General features: G+C 37.3%; 1 protein-coding gene across 7 annotated transcripts in view; it reads right to left on the bottom strand.

The window, feature by feature from the left end:
- LOC107999443 (glutamate receptor ionotropic, NMDA 2B) overlaps window positions 1–13795 on the bottom strand; it is a 221164-nt gene that overhangs the window by 28282 nt on the left and 179087 nt on the right. For all 7 annotated transcript variants that reach the window (XM_062077317.1, XM_017059290.3, XM_062077319.1 and 4 more), the window contains one exon: window positions 9349–9578. In XM_062077317.1, the coding sequence (XP_061933301.1) occupies window positions 9349–9578 (230 nt within the window). The remainder of the gene's footprint in view (window positions 1–9348; window positions 9579–13795) is intronic.

The following is a 13795-nucleotide window of genomic DNA, read 5'->3' as shown; positions in this document are numbered from 1 at the left end:
ACCGCGTCGCGCTCGATCGAGGCGATAACCCAGCCGGCCGGTCGATAACGATTGGCCACCGAGCAAACAAATCTAATCCGATCGAAGTCTAATTGGTCGAAAGAAGAGTTAACAGTCGTATCGGGAATAAGTTCGATCAACACTGGAATCGAAGGGCAAATTCGAAATTGTTTTCTTACGTGAATTATTCGATAAATTTAGGGGGAGTAAAGAGAAAATTGGAGATCAGGTTCAAATAATATTCTCCAATCCGATCCTTTTCCGATCCATTATGTGGATTGCTGCATTAAAACTTAGTGACAAATATTTACAGTGGGTATTCCAACGTTTAATACGTTTATTTATACACGTTAAAGAAATCTGTTAAGAGGAGTGTGTAGTGGGAGAGAAATAATCTCAAGATCGTTTCGGTAAAATTTGTGCAATAATTACAATGCTTTTATGGGTTACAAAAGTATTCGAATGTTTCATATATGCGGAGTACAAAGGTGGTTCCATCACTGACTGAACCAGCGATTTTGTAAAATTACAATCGATGCAATTTTTCCACATTTTTAGCTATTTCAGCCCAAAATTTTCGATGAAATTTATATCTGGATTCTGTGGTGTATTTAACATATTGTACATGATCCATTCTTTCACGATCCATGCTGTATGTTTAGAATCGTTGAAATCTTCCAACAATTTATGGAACTATCTTTGAGATACGTAATAATTTATCTCGTCAAAGTTTTCAAATCCTCGACTTTTGCAAATCCTTAATTTTTAACAGGTTTTGTATCGTATCATGATGTCTGGATATAACTTTAACCTTCTCTGTAATTGTTGATATACGCGCGACTCGTGTCTTGTATATTTATGCGTGAATCGAGCGCGTGTTTCGATTCTGTTTCTCAGTCGAACAAAGCCATCGGCACGATCCACATCTCACACGACAATCCTATTTCTCTTTTATATTTATGTAATTATATATATATATTCTTTCTCGTTGTTTGTTTTTATCTTTTTATCTTTTTATCTCGAATCATTTCACAAATTCATCATATTCCTTAATGGTAATATATTTAATTTATTCGATCCGCCCCCCAAAACAACAATCGTCGATTCGAATTTGAAAACGGACGTGTATTTTGTATTTTTTGAAGATTTTTCAGCTGTTTTTGTTTTTGTCACCTCCTCGTTTTGAGCAGAATGGAAAAAATAATTTTGTATCGCGTGAAAATGGTTGAAATAGGGCTCTCGAAATCGGGCAAAAGTAGGGCAAAGTTTTGAAACGGGTAGTCGAGAGTAAACGTCCTTGTTGAACGTTGAGCAATTAAGTGGACGCGGACTAAACCGCGAAATTGTGTGTGAAATTGGTAGCAGATGGAAATTTACCGAATTGGAAATGAACTTAAACCGGAATGTTCTATTGTGCTCGAATGGAATCGCGAGATTATTAAACTGATTAACAATTAATCGAAATAATTCGGTGATCTTTGAATCGTTGTTACGAAACGATACGATCTGTTCTTCATTTATAGTTTTCGTTTCGTTTCAATCAGGATTCGAGTCTAGAATTTTTCTAGATCTATTATATCTCGGTATTTATCGTTTTGAATCATTGTACGATCTGTTCTTCGAGTTCTGGTCGTTTAATTTATAATTTCAGATGAGAATCTAGAATTTCTTTGGATTTATTACACGTATTTCAGTATTTATCGTTATTCTGGATCATTATACAATCTGTTCTTCGAGTTCTGGTCGTTCAATTTATGATTTCAATTTTTTCAATTAGAATCTAGAATTTTTTTAAATTTATTACAGATATCTCGATACTTATCGTTATTTGGATCATTATAAATCTGTTCTTCGAATTCTGATCATTCAATTTATGATTTCGATCGTTTTAATCAGAATCTGGATTTGTTTTTAGATCTATTACACTTATCTCGATACTTATCGTTATTTGAACCATTTTACGATCATTTTTCTTCGAGTCCTGATTGTTCAATTTATGATTTCGATCGTTTCAATCAGAAATTTTTTAGATCTAGAATTTTTTTAAATCTATTACAGATACTTATCGTTATTTGGATCATTTTACGATCTGTTCTTCGAGTTCTGATCGTTCAATTTATAATTTTCGATCAGAATGTAAAATTTTTTTAGATTTATTATATGTATTTCGATATTCATTTGAATCATTATACGATCTGTTCTTCGAGTTCTGGTCGTTCAATTGATGATTTCGATCGTTTCGATCAGAACCTAAAATGTTTTTAGACCTATTCGCGAAATATTACACGTGTCTCGATATTTATCGTTGTTATGTGACGAAATTAATTTTAAAATTTCAAGGATTTCCTTTGTGCGTATTTAATAATTTTTCCAACTAAATTACCCTATATCGAAACGCGCAATTAAAACGGGAGATGGAGATAAATATTATCGGCGTATTGCGCACGACACCATTGTTCCCTGAAAATTAAAATCCCCGATGCAGCACGAATTCGTATTAACAGGATGAATGACGAGAGGAGAGCGAATAGCGAACAAAGACGAAAATGTGTTCTCGATAAATCGATCCTACATTGTCGATTTATTTACGGCAAGGATCTCTTGTTTCGGATCGGTGTGTGAAAACCTCGTAAAATTTCGCTCTATTGATTCATAACGCCCATTTGCGGGGTAATACTTCTGAAGGAATCCACAGTATGGAAATGGAGAGAAAGGAATCCTCGGGGGATTTCTTCGAGGAGGAGTGAGAGGGAGAAGTGAAAGAAGGCTTCATTTCGTATGCATCCTCGAGAATGACTCTGTTCCTCCACCATTGCTCACCAATTGCGAATCTCACGTGGAGTGGAAAAAAATGGAAAAAAAAAGTGGAAAAGGATGGATCCCTTGTACATCGTTTTTTCCTCTTCCAGTCGTTGTTGACCCCATCGAATTGGCCGTAAATAAAAATAAAAATGGGACGAATTTTTAATTTTAATTTTCGAAACGAAAGAATCGCCATTTGCCCAAAAATTATGACTCGGCCCCGCTTATTTGAAAATCGATCAGAAATATATTTTACGATTATCGTTTTGGTGTTCCGTTCGATCGAGGAAAGAAATCGTTTCCAATCCATTTCGCGCGACTTTGCATGGCACGAGAACGTTGTACGCCACAGCGTCGAACACGGAGGGGGGACTGGAACAGGAAGTGACCCGATACCGCTGTATCCACGAAACTGATTCGTGATCGATGACGTGGAATATAGAGGCAGGAAGTGCTTGGAGGAAACCATAGAGGATTCTTTGTGCGTGTATAATGGAAAAGGAATATCGAAGGGGGAGGGTTTCTCTCGATTGAAAGGGTATGTAACGGCTCGAGATGGATCGATTCGAACGTTACGATCCAGATATTTCAGGTAGCTCTTGTGAAAAAAAAAATTAAATAATCGAATCGAAGCGCGAGAAGAGCGACAATTTATTTTATTTCAATTTGAGCGTACGGTCAAACGTTATGGCGAATAAATAATTTCTCATCGCGTATATTTTGTAACAAAATTTACAGAAAGAGATATTTGAGATAACTGTTGTAAAAAAAAAAAGTTGGATAATTGAATTGAAACGCGAGAAGAGTGGCAATTTATTTACTACACTGCATTTGAGCGTAGGAAATAAATAATTTTTTATTGCGTATATTTTGCAACAAAGTTTATATAAAAAGAGATATCTCTTGTAAAAAAAAATTAAATAATTGTATCGAAGCGGGAGAAGAGTGGCAATTTATTTTATTTCAATTCGAATGTATCACATACAGTCTTACGTAAATTGCAACTTTGAACGTATAAATAATTTTTTACTGCACATATTTTGTAACGAAATTGATAAAAAAAGATATTGGAAATAACTTGTGAATTTATTATGAATCGAGAAGAATGGCAATTTCATTCACACTCCATTGAACGTATTTATAAATAAATAATTTATAAAAGATATTATTATGCTTGTGAGAATAAAATTAAAATTTTCGAAAGTTTAATAATTCTTTCTCAAAGAAATTATTATACAACCGTGCAAACATCTTCTCCCTCGAACGTCATTATTCCCATTCTTAATGACGTTTGCTTATCGTTAGTAGAACAACGAGTCCACTCGAAGCTTCCAAGCTTAGAAGACGCGCGAGTTTACACACGTGTCGTTCCTCTTCAACGACGCGATAAATTTCTACAACCAATCCAGCAATCTAAGATTCCGTCGAATCGATCTGAATATAACGATTTTGAAAAACGAACAGCATTTGAGAGATCATTATCGGAACATGAGTTACGTTGGACAAGAGAGAAATTTTATAAACCGAAACTGTAGCAGCTGGGGTCTGAAAACTTCTTCTGAGCGTTAATTTTACCTTCCGCTCGACGATTAATCAACTGTGCGTTTCATCAATTGTAACATCAAGTAAATTTCTTAATGTTAAAATTTTTCCCCAAACTCTCGATATTTAAATTTATTTATTCACGTGGATTATTTTACTTTGGGTAACAGTTGCCCTCGTAATCTCTGCTCTCGTTAAATCGATCGGTTATCCAAGCATATCACCCTTGGATCGCTTAACAAAGTGAGAATTTATCTGTAAAGTAACGGCTCCCCCGTTGAAAATTTGATCGAAGATAAATTCGAGCTCTTATATTATAGGATATTAAGTGGTGCTTCCAAGTTTCCATCCTGGTGAGAGGAGGTTCCCTCGGTTAGTTAACCGAACGTTGCTCAGTTAGCTTAATATCGGCTATCCTCGATTACGATCAACGATCTCTCTCTCTCGAGAGAGAAACGAAAACAATGACAATCTCGTCTTAACTTTTCGATACGTTTATTTTATTATTGTAAATCTCTTGTTGCATGAATTTTTATCGAAAGAGTTGAAAGAGTTAAAAATGAGCGTGAAACGAATAATAACAGCATTCTTATTTCTTGAAATAATTGTACACATGTTTGAAATTTAAGTTGGGAAGAGAATGAAATATTCAAACATTTGCGCGTTCTTTTCTTTTACAAATCTGAAATCTGACATCACACATTTCACGGTTTGACTAAGTCGCTTACAGCGTTTTCCTAGATTAAAATATCTGTCAAATTATTTTTCCAGATATTGCCAGAATTTTCACTTCAACAACGCTTAATATTCTTTTTCATTTTTAAGAATATATCTTTTTAATATTCTATTTAAATGTTTCTCCAGAGAAAAAATTCGAATTCGGTCTGAACGATCTTATTTTACACACGTAATCAGTCGCTCACAATATTTTTGTAAAAAGCAAAATCACTATCGTTATTATTTTTTACAGATCTTGGCAGAACTTTCAACAACGCTTTCTAATATTATAGATATATTTCTAGAGAAAATACATTCGTCCAAACGAGAAATAATTCGATCTTGCCGAATGATGTGTACCCGCATTGATGCTAGAACAAATAATTTCGAGATAGTCGCCAGAAAAATTTCGATCGCTTGGCAGGATTATTAAACGAGAGAAAGGAATGGAAGAAAAGGAAATAGATGGAATAGAAAGCCGGTACGTGCCCGTTCTTGGATCCTAGCGTTCGCACCGGCGACACGTTTCCACAACGTTCGCCATTGCCATGGATTTACGGTGAATTAGAAACTGCGAAAGGGCCGTCGAACGCGGTGCAAACGATCCCCCCCTCTCTCTATCCTCTTCGTTTTCGTGAATTCACGGATTATTCTCACCGAGATGATGGAATAATCGTGGATTAAAACGATGAATCACTGGTTTGGAGATGAATGGTCAATGTTTGTAATAGTGGAAAGCCGCGAAAGCCGTTCAATAAACGGAGGATGGAGGGTTATTTTGTTTTGAAAATTGGAAAGTTTGGAAAAGGATACAGGAATGGAGGATCTCGAAGGGTTGCTGTGAATCGAAACGAGGCGTTCGAGCCACCGTTTTGGAGATTTAATGGCCGATTCTTCGTCTCGGGGGAAGGAAATGAATGAATCTCGAGAGAGAGTTTTTTTTTTCGGTTTAAGAGGATAGAAGGATCCACGCGATTCGAGAGATGTACGTGGAAGTTGGACGCGCCATTGTCGCCCCTCGATGAGAATTTATAAAGAATTTTACGTTCTTTATTTTAATTTCAATTTATTTTAATCGGGGATCGATCTTTTGAAACGAATTCTTTCTTTCCTTCAAGTAAAAGCGACGAGTTAAAAATTATGGAAATTTTTTTCATTTTATGACTGCGATCTCGGTGAAAGGACAGGATTTTTTTCTCTTTTTTGATTTTACCTTCGATGAAATTAAAGGAAAAAACGATAAAAATTTAGAATTCTTTAAACCAAATTTTTAGTCAAAGCAAGGAAGAGCCTTATTCTTTTTCAAATTCTGTTTAAGATTATTGTCGAGGATATGATTGCAACATCGAGAGATCGAAATCTCAATAAAAATTATTCCCAAGCGAATTAATCAACGAACCTCGGCGAACTTTGTTCTAAATAATCGATCAATTCACGTTTAAAGTTTCGAAAGCACGAGAATATTTGAAAAATTTACCAATCAAACATCTCCAATACGCGAAATCTTACGCATTTTTCATTTGAATATGCGAATCGATCAATGGACTCACGTTTAAAGTTTCGATGTTTGAAAAATAAGGGGAATATTTAAAAAATTTAGCAACGAAAAATCTTTACAAGATTCTCGAAATCGCATTTTTCGGATTGTTCGATATCGTCGAATATTTTCAGAGAGCGAATCTGGCATCCGAACAACACTGCCCGATCGTCGTCAATACGTATATTTCTTCCCCCACTCCCATTAACCTTATCTCGTTTCTTGGATCTGTGTTCCTTGGATCCGGTGTATCGTATTTATTTTTCCATCCACTGTGCGCACGGGTTGGTTGTACACACAGAATACGAGTAACAGGGTTATACGTTGAAACGTTTCACCCCAGAGAAGTTAGAGGAGGAGGAGGAGGGGAAATCGATTTTCCTTTTATCAGAGGCAACGTTGGTTACGTTGCTCGAACAAGAGACGAGAGTTTACGATTACCTCAAAGGAAATCGCTATCTACTTCGACACGAGCCGAAAGTTGAGGGTTTAATGATACTAGTTGCTCAACCGCTTCGTCCCCGCGCGTCCCCCCCTGAAATGTTTCACACGGAATTTTCTTTTTTCACTAAAACTTTTCTCTAAAAACGTTCCCTCGATAATGATCGACTTAATATTCACAAGGTCGTTTGTTCGAAGGGGAAAAGTCTCGCTTTGAGATTAGAATACCTCATTTCTTTCTCGCGAGATAGCGCAAAAATCGAAGTGTCGAAGAGTGCAAGAGGAAGAATACGAGTGCAAGAATACGATCGCAAAAATATTGTGTTTTTCAGCGAAATCTCCTTCAGGCGTATTCCATCGCTATTCTCGTGTCATTCGTTTCCTCGCTCTTCGCCACTCTGCACTCGAACAGTTCGAATCTTTGCCGAGTATAACTGTTGGAATGTCGAAAAGAAAAATGGAAGAGTCGTCTTAGCGAGTAGCAAACGACTTTCCAACAACTTCAGCTTTGTATAGGATAGAATAGATATAAAATATCCCGCAATATATTCGCAAATCTTTCGAATTCTATCCATTAGAGTTTGAGGAATCGGAATTATTGTATCAGTTTTACCAACATCAACCTTAATTACAGTTTTATCCGTGGAATATCTTTCCAAATACCAAATACGTGACTCGATGAGAACTGTCATCAGTCGAATATGAAATCAACGTCTTCTCAATCTCCCCTCCAAAGTCGCCGCACTTTCAATTACACCGCATTCCATCGTTGACCCGAACAACTTCGATCAGATTCGCGATGTTTTTCTCTTCCTCTCTCGACCTTGCGCACTGGAAGGAAGAATTTTTAATCACACGGAGGGATTTTCCATCCCTCCTCGCTCTCTAATTATTCGTCTTCCGTATAACGCGATCCTCGATTCGAGATAATTGTGCATCGACGAGAAAGATTTTCTTTAGGCGCGAAGCCTTGAATTAAATCGACGACACAACCGCTCTCCATGAAATATCACCACGTATATAAAATACTATCGATATACTGTGAGCTATGCTCGGTTTGCGTAAGAACGATTTTTCTCTGGAAACGTATATTCTGTTTCTCGATAATAAAAATCAAAGAACGATCGTTGACGATCTTTCTCGAGTACTGTGCACATTTTTGCCGAAAATTAACGATCCCACAACGATTATTTGTGACACACTCGCGATTCTAGAATTTTCACCTCCTCCAATAATAAGTTATTTCGATTGTATTCTCGTTTCTCCGTCCGATTCAGTGGAATGTAAATCGTGCTTCTTTATAAGATTCTTCTTGAGATTCGTGAGAATTCCGTTGGATTCCGTGGAGTTCGACGGTGGGAGAGATTCGACCTTGGATCGATGCTCGCCATCCTCGAGGTCGAGGAACTCGAATCGTGGTTAAACGTTCAACGACCCCCAGATTTGAGAGCTCCACCCTTGGCTGGCTGTGACTCACACACAATCCCCCCAAATAACTCCCCTCCCTTTAAATTCGATGGTCATTGAATTTTTTCTCGAGCAACACTCTAAGCCTATGTTGTTCTATATTTTGAGCATTTCGTGGTTTATTTATAAGAAAAATTCGTATGATTCTCTGTTTGTTTTCGTGATAACAAACGTGCAAGAGGAGTATAATTGATGTAGAATGATAACGAAGGTACAAATTAAACCAAATTGCGAATTATCGTCTTTAATATCGTCTCTGCTTACGCTTTGACATTGGAAAACTTTGGTTAAGCTGTCTTGTAACGCAAGATATATATCGATTAAAGAAAAAATTAAGAAATAATTTAATCGAATAGACGTTTATTTCGTGGTGTAATTTGTATCTAATAGGATTCCTTGCAAAATTAAGACGTAACTCGATGAAAGCAGTCCCTCGTGAGCGAAAAAGCTCGAGTTCGAGCAAAACGAGTCCAATGGGAAACATTATTTGAACGATACCTTCTTGGGGGACTCGGATAAATCGCCGTTTATTACCATTCTCCATAAATGGATCTCCAATAACTATAGATAATAATAATAGTACAGATAATAGACGTTTAACGAGAATCTAAATCGTCGTGTTAAATTTAAAATTGAAATTAAAATATTAAGAAAAATATTCAATTTTCAGTCTCGAGCAGAAGAAAACGAATATAAATATAAAAGAAAAATATTAAACGAGCATAAACAAGGAGATTCAATACACAGATTAATTATTGTAAAAATGATGCAGCTCGAACGGAACGAATTCGAAGAAGAAGCTGGACTGGGATAAATATATATATATATATAATTGGACTTACTCGACCATGTCGGAATCCTTGGCCACGCGGCAATGAACGCCACGATCCATCAGACATTTTCCACTGACGGGATCCGGGGGCGCGAGGTTGATGTAGGGCGGCTCCTCCAAGAATGTTATTTTCAGATAAAACTTTTCCGGGACACCTTGAGGCGGCGTGTGAGTGTTCCCCGGCCAGACGATGTCCTTGATGTCCAACCCCTCCTTCTCCCACGACTTCCACACGCCGATCTGTCGTCGAGGTGAATTAAAGGATCATTTCGTTTCGTACGCTTCGATGATGATAACGAAAAGGTGATAAGGAATAAAATAAAATGGGATATTTTTCTCATTTCCCGAAACGAGATTCCAATTGACGCGTTCCAATTTTCTAAAACTCGGTGGTTTTACCACGGAGAGAGTCTTCGAACGCTCGAGTATCTTATTTTTCGAAAATAACCGAACACGGTTGAGACCTCATATTTCGACTCGGACAATTTTTCTAGAGCGTTGTCACGCGGAAGAAGAATTTCTTGTAGGATGTTATCTCTGTTATCACCTCGATTGGGAAAGAATAACGAATCATTTCCTTTAACAGACCATTCTACAGATTTTCTCGGCCGTAACGATGGGATTTTCATTGGCGTCCAAGATCGCGTGCGATTATCCTATCGTGTCTTCTCGTTACGATTCTATTCAAAAATGGTCTTCTATCGTTTCGAGCTTCACGCTTTTGGTCCTCGAGTTACCTATCTTTCCAATTTTTTTCACTTTACCTATTTGAAAACTGTCATCGGAGTCTAACTCTGCTTCCACTTTGGCTTTCGATCTGTTTAATATGGAGCTCGTTTTCAAACGTTCTCGTATTTCCTAGCTTTGAAATATCTGGATATTAAACTCGTGCAGGAACAGTATTCTAAATTCGCTTCTCAAAAAACAGTTAAAGCAAAAAAGAAGTTATCACACAAAGGAAATATAAGGGGACAAATATGGTAAGCGGAATATAGGTTAAGTAGTAAGTTTACGAGTCGCAGTTGATTCTCATTTATTCTAAAATTGGTAATTTCGCGTGATACAATCTAATGTGTATACGTATATAAACCAGATGTTGTTTATTTTGCACAAAAATAAGAAATATTTATGTTATTATCATAAGTAAGCCGAAGCTGTAATACGAGTAATTAAGAAAAAGGGGAAAAAAAGGAATATCTTGGTTAAAAATTTCTTTCCGTCGGATTAGATTTTTTTCTCGAGCAAGGAAACGAGCTCGCTCGAGAGTTATGGAAACTAGATTTAAACCGCGATCAAAGGACACCGTGATATTTACTGGGAGTCGTCAACGGATCGTTTTTAATTTGTTCCTTTTCTTGCAAAAAAGAAAAAAAAAAGAAAAGAAAAAGGAAAAACCGAGATCGTGGCGATGGGTCGCATCGCGAAAAATTAAAAATAGAAAGCGTGAAATCCCGTATAAAATGAAAAAATAAAAAAAAAATGTAGGAGCCATCGATCCTCTTCATTTTTTATTCACCTTCACCTTCGCAAAATTCATCAAATTCTATTTCCTCGTTACCCTCACTTCTCTCTTTTCGCGTAAATTTTTTTTTCATCAAAAACCTATATATCGTATTTACAAATTTATTTATCCAAGTGTCGAGTTGATAGCCATTTTTAATCAACGTTAATTCAACGATAATCACGACTCGTAGCCACTTTGAATCTATATTGATTTAATGTAACCATTATTCATGATTACACACGAAATATAATGATATATAACGGTTTTCGATGAAACTGGCGTCGAATTAATTTGTGTATCTAATAGTAATTATTGGATCGATGTAATTGGAGGTGTATCGTAAGTCTTGCGAGTTGTGCATAGCACAAATTCTCGAATGTGATATCAGCGCGTCGCGTTAATTACCCGGAACGATGCAACATTGTCGAAGAATGTGTTATTCATTCACAGACACGTTCCATCCACAGTATTCAAGCTGTGCGAAAACAAGGATAGCGCCTCTATTAATGGCGTTCACGGGGGTTCGAATCCCTCCGTAATTAGAAAATTACATTTCACCTTTCATTACGCAAGCTTATTCTCACCTTTTAAATCACGCAATTTCAATCGTGAGCTCGTCTTGGAATTTTAATTGAAGTAACGCCGATTCGCACGTTTTGTGATTATTATTTAAAAGATCGTATACAATATTTATTCGTTGCTCGAATTTTTCAGATACCTTATCAATACGACGTTGCAAACATGACTTTATTTATTTGCCCCCAGAAAATTGATTACCATTTTATCATTCGTTGAATAGGATATTTCACAGAGGAACGAGTGCTGTAACGATATGCAAAATTATTTCTGCGATTTATCTCGGACCGATTTACGTATCGATCGAGATGATTTTTAATGATAAATCGTGAAAAAATATATTATTTATAACTATTAAAAACTTTAGCGAATTTGTTTTCATTACGTAAGACACAATTTTTCTTCAATTTTCTTCCATATTTGATACGCATTGTCGTAGATTGAAAATGTAGAAACAACCGGATCGGGAATAACGGCTGGAAGCGTTCGAGAACAGGTTAAACTTTCAACGATTCTCGCCATAAGGATGAATATTTCAAACGTGACGAAACAATACTCCTCTAAAGATACTCCTATACTACTTCCTCAGACAAAATCGAAGTAATTTAAAACTCCTCTTCAATTCTTCTTACCCTCCCCTTCCCCCAAAAACAAATTCCATATACAAAAATTATTCATCGACGAGTTTACCTCTTTCTCGACGAATAAAAACAAATCCAATCGCGAGTTAATAATACCCTCGAAACGACGGAACTCCATAAACGGCGGACTACTACATTCACTGGAATTTGTTTAACGAGAATCCAATCTGACGAGATCCCTCTTTAAAGGGATGAGCTCGCGAGGGAACGTGGTGTATTCTCGAGGACGGGGAGGGGGAACAATAGCCGGATGGAATTTTGGAACGAAGGTTGGAAAAAAAAGAAAGAAACTGGTGAAATTGCGAACGGGGTCGAAAAAGAGGAGGCCCTCCGCGCTGCGAATACGTAATAGGAAGAGTGGGGAGAGAAAGAGAGAGGGGGGAGGGGCGTGTGATCTCCCTGGCGCGCGATCGGCCGACATTCGAATATCGGAATCCGATACGGATATATACAGTGTACAGGTCGAACGTGTCGCGATGGAAATTCATTCACGCCGTCGCGCACATACACACGCGGTGGGTGCATCGCAATTTTTCAACCCCCTCAGACGCGTGGAAGGAACGTCCATGCCACTTTCGATCAAGTTTTTCTTCGATCGGAGACACTGTTCCCGTAAAACAGTCGAGAAATCTTGAATTTTTTCTCTCTCTCGAGAAACGAATTATCAGTGGAAAGATTGAGAGGCAATGGACGGCGTGCAGTTTTGGATTAATGGGAAATAAGGGTTGTGAAGAGAGAGGAGAAATACCGAGTAAAGTGTTCTCTGTCTGGATGGAACGAACAAACGGATTCTCCCTTGCTAGCGAGAATAATCGCGAGGGAATCGTGTGAATTGCATATATGCACTTTATCAGTGGATCTATGGAAAATCGGCGAAATTGGAGGAAAGTTTCTTTCATCAAGGATGAATCGATTTTGTCATTCGATGACCTTGGTTCTTTTCTTGGAGAACGAGTGCTTTTCTCAGGAATCTGTTTTATCGCAACAACGGATTTGACGAAAGTGAAATTGGAGAGGAGAGTAAAAATTTTATCATTTTGTTCCTCGAGGATTCGAAGTAACGCTTGACACGAACTTTCGACTTGTCGTTCAATTTATTATTTTCCTGGAAACGAGTACTCTATTTTCCCACCAATCCCTGTGTTTGTCTCGAGCGAGACGAGGCGCAAGCGATAAAGAGAAAAGCATCTTAAATCATTGTATTCGGAATTATAATATGGTTCAAATTTCAAAGTAATCGAGTTTTAAGATAAATATATATTTTCATTATTAGTACAATCGTGAAACGTTGGAAGCAAATTGAGTTTTCACTTTATTTAAACTCCCCCTTTTTAATTTCTAAAACGCACCAAAAAGAAATTCTAAAAAGAAAGTTGAGCGAGTTCATTAAGTTACATCGAAGATTTTTTTTTTATTCATCTCGAAATTTTCTCGTGATGAAAACGGCAAGCCATGAAAGAAAAAAATATTAAGGATAGGTCGCTTAATCACGATTCTCATTACCGTGAAAACGTCGTTAGAGAATCGTGTTGCATGCATAGCCGTTCCGATTCCGATTATCGCGAGTTGCGAGTGATCCCCGTGGGATTGAACGTGGCGAGTAAATGGCCTCGATCAATTTTCAACCCCCATTAAGGGCGGATATCGTGGTAAACGAACGGTGGCCGAGGGTATCGCGTAGCGAGCGCACCTTCTTCTCGCCGATCTTTTCTCTTAATGAACTTTGGATAAACGAG

Source organism: Apis cerana, linkage group LG7, assembly GCF_029169275.1.
Source record: "Apis cerana isolate GH-2021 linkage group LG7, AcerK_1.0, whole genome shotgun sequence".
NCBI classification, from domain to species: domain Eukaryota; kingdom Metazoa; phylum Arthropoda; class Insecta; order Hymenoptera; family Apidae; genus Apis; species Apis cerana.
This window is presented reverse-complemented; position numbering and strand designations above follow the sequence as displayed.